This window comes from Sphaeroforma arctica (assembly GCF_001186125.1).
Source record: "Sphaeroforma arctica JP610 unplaced genomic scaffold supercont1.6806, whole genome shotgun sequence".
Lineage (NCBI taxonomy): Eukaryota > Ichthyosporea > Ichthyophonida > Sphaeroforma > Sphaeroforma arctica.
In genome coordinates this window covers 1-1,566 of record NW_014033752.1, presented here as the reverse complement: position 1 = coordinate 1,566, position 1,566 = coordinate 1, and the positions used below count along the sequence as shown (strand labels likewise).

Here is a 1,566-nt window from a genome sequence, read left to right as displayed (position 1 = left end):
TATCTTATAACATAATCAGACTACCTTGTAGCATAGTCAGACCATCTTATAACATAATCAGACCACCTTGTAGCATAGTGAGACTATCTTATAACATAACCATAACACCTTGTAGCATAGTCAGACCATCTTATAACATAATCAGACCACCTTGTAGCATAGTCAGACTATCTTATAACATAACAAACACCTTGTAGCATAGTCAGACCATCTTATAACATAATCAGACCACCTTGTAGCATAGTCAGACACTCTTATAACATAATCAGACCACCTTGTAGCATAATCAAACTATCCTGAACATACCACATTGTAACATCATCAGACCGCATGATAACGAAATCAGACCATGTTCTAACATAATCTGACCACATTGTAACACAATCAGACCATATTGTAACATAACCACACCATATAACACATTCAGACCAGAATGATCCGTTCCCACAGCATAGTACACTGTAGATTCCCATACTGTTCTTATATACTATCCATAGACTTTCAACACCTCATTGTCGAATCAGTCAGTCTCGTAAAAGAGGGTACCTTTCGGACTTGCAATCTCCTCCCCATATAGTAGTACTTCTACATCTTTATACATAAATTCGGTCAGAAAATATCCCCAAGACCATACAACACTCCGTCCTCCGCAACGATACAGCTCGTTCTGTGTTAAAAATTAAGTACCTGACTGCGAGTGGCCGGGTTGTGACACACTGTTGTCAGTGCCTGCGCGCCCATTGGTTGAAGGGTATTCGCGCCCTTCCAGCAGCCGAGCTTGAGAATTTTTCTTCTGCATCGTCTGTGGGTGAAACCCAGGGGAATGTGGGAACAATGAAATGAGAAGCAGCTGAATGGCAGGCATTGGTGGGCCAATGGATGAAGACACAAGTGGGTGAGAAAATAATGAAATGGCCAGAAAAATAACGGCATGGAAGTGGCGGGAAAATAATGAAACAAAATGACGGGTAAAAACTTCTACCGGTGAGCAATGGATAAAGTAGCGAGTACGATATCAATTGAGCAAAGTGTACAGTGGTAGGGAAGTATTGTGATGTGATGGTGGGTGTATAATGTGGTGCTCAATAGGTCTGGTAATGACAAGTATCTTAGACAAGCGAACGTTAGAGGAGATGGCAGTGTGTGACCTCTGATACAACGTCTTTGTATAGAGTGCACTATACCACGCACTGCCCCGGAGTATCGATGCGCACGCACGCGCGTGTCTATTTATAGATATGCAGACATACCTACACAAAATACAATCCCCCTACCCATGCCATGCACTTGTCACACACCTTGGCAGAAACTTGGGATGTACGCCTGCGATAGGGTGGCTTGCCCTCTGTGCTCTGCTGGTCCACCATAATGGTCTTGATGCGTGCTTTGTAGTCCAGTTCACTGACCTGTGTCGGTGATGGTTTAGTAGTCGCATGTGTGAATAATTGGGAAGCCTGAGCACATGTATACACCTGCATACACGCACACACACACACACACAACACACATATATATACATACATACATACATACATACACACACACACACACAGACGCACACACATA

General features: G+C 43.1%; 1 protein-coding gene across 1 annotated transcript; it reads right to left on the bottom strand.

Annotated features, from left to right (window-relative positions):
- Positions 1 to 687: 687 nt before the first annotated feature.
- Positions 688 to 1,478, bottom strand: SARC_15821 (hypothetical protein; the record flags this gene model as incomplete). Its single annotated transcript, XM_014290068.1, has 2 exons — positions 688 to 802; positions 1,299 to 1,478. Coding segments are annotated over 2 exons (295 nt in total), but the record flags the coding sequence as incomplete, so codon positions are not given.
- Positions 1,479 to 1,566: the final 88 nt, after the last annotated feature.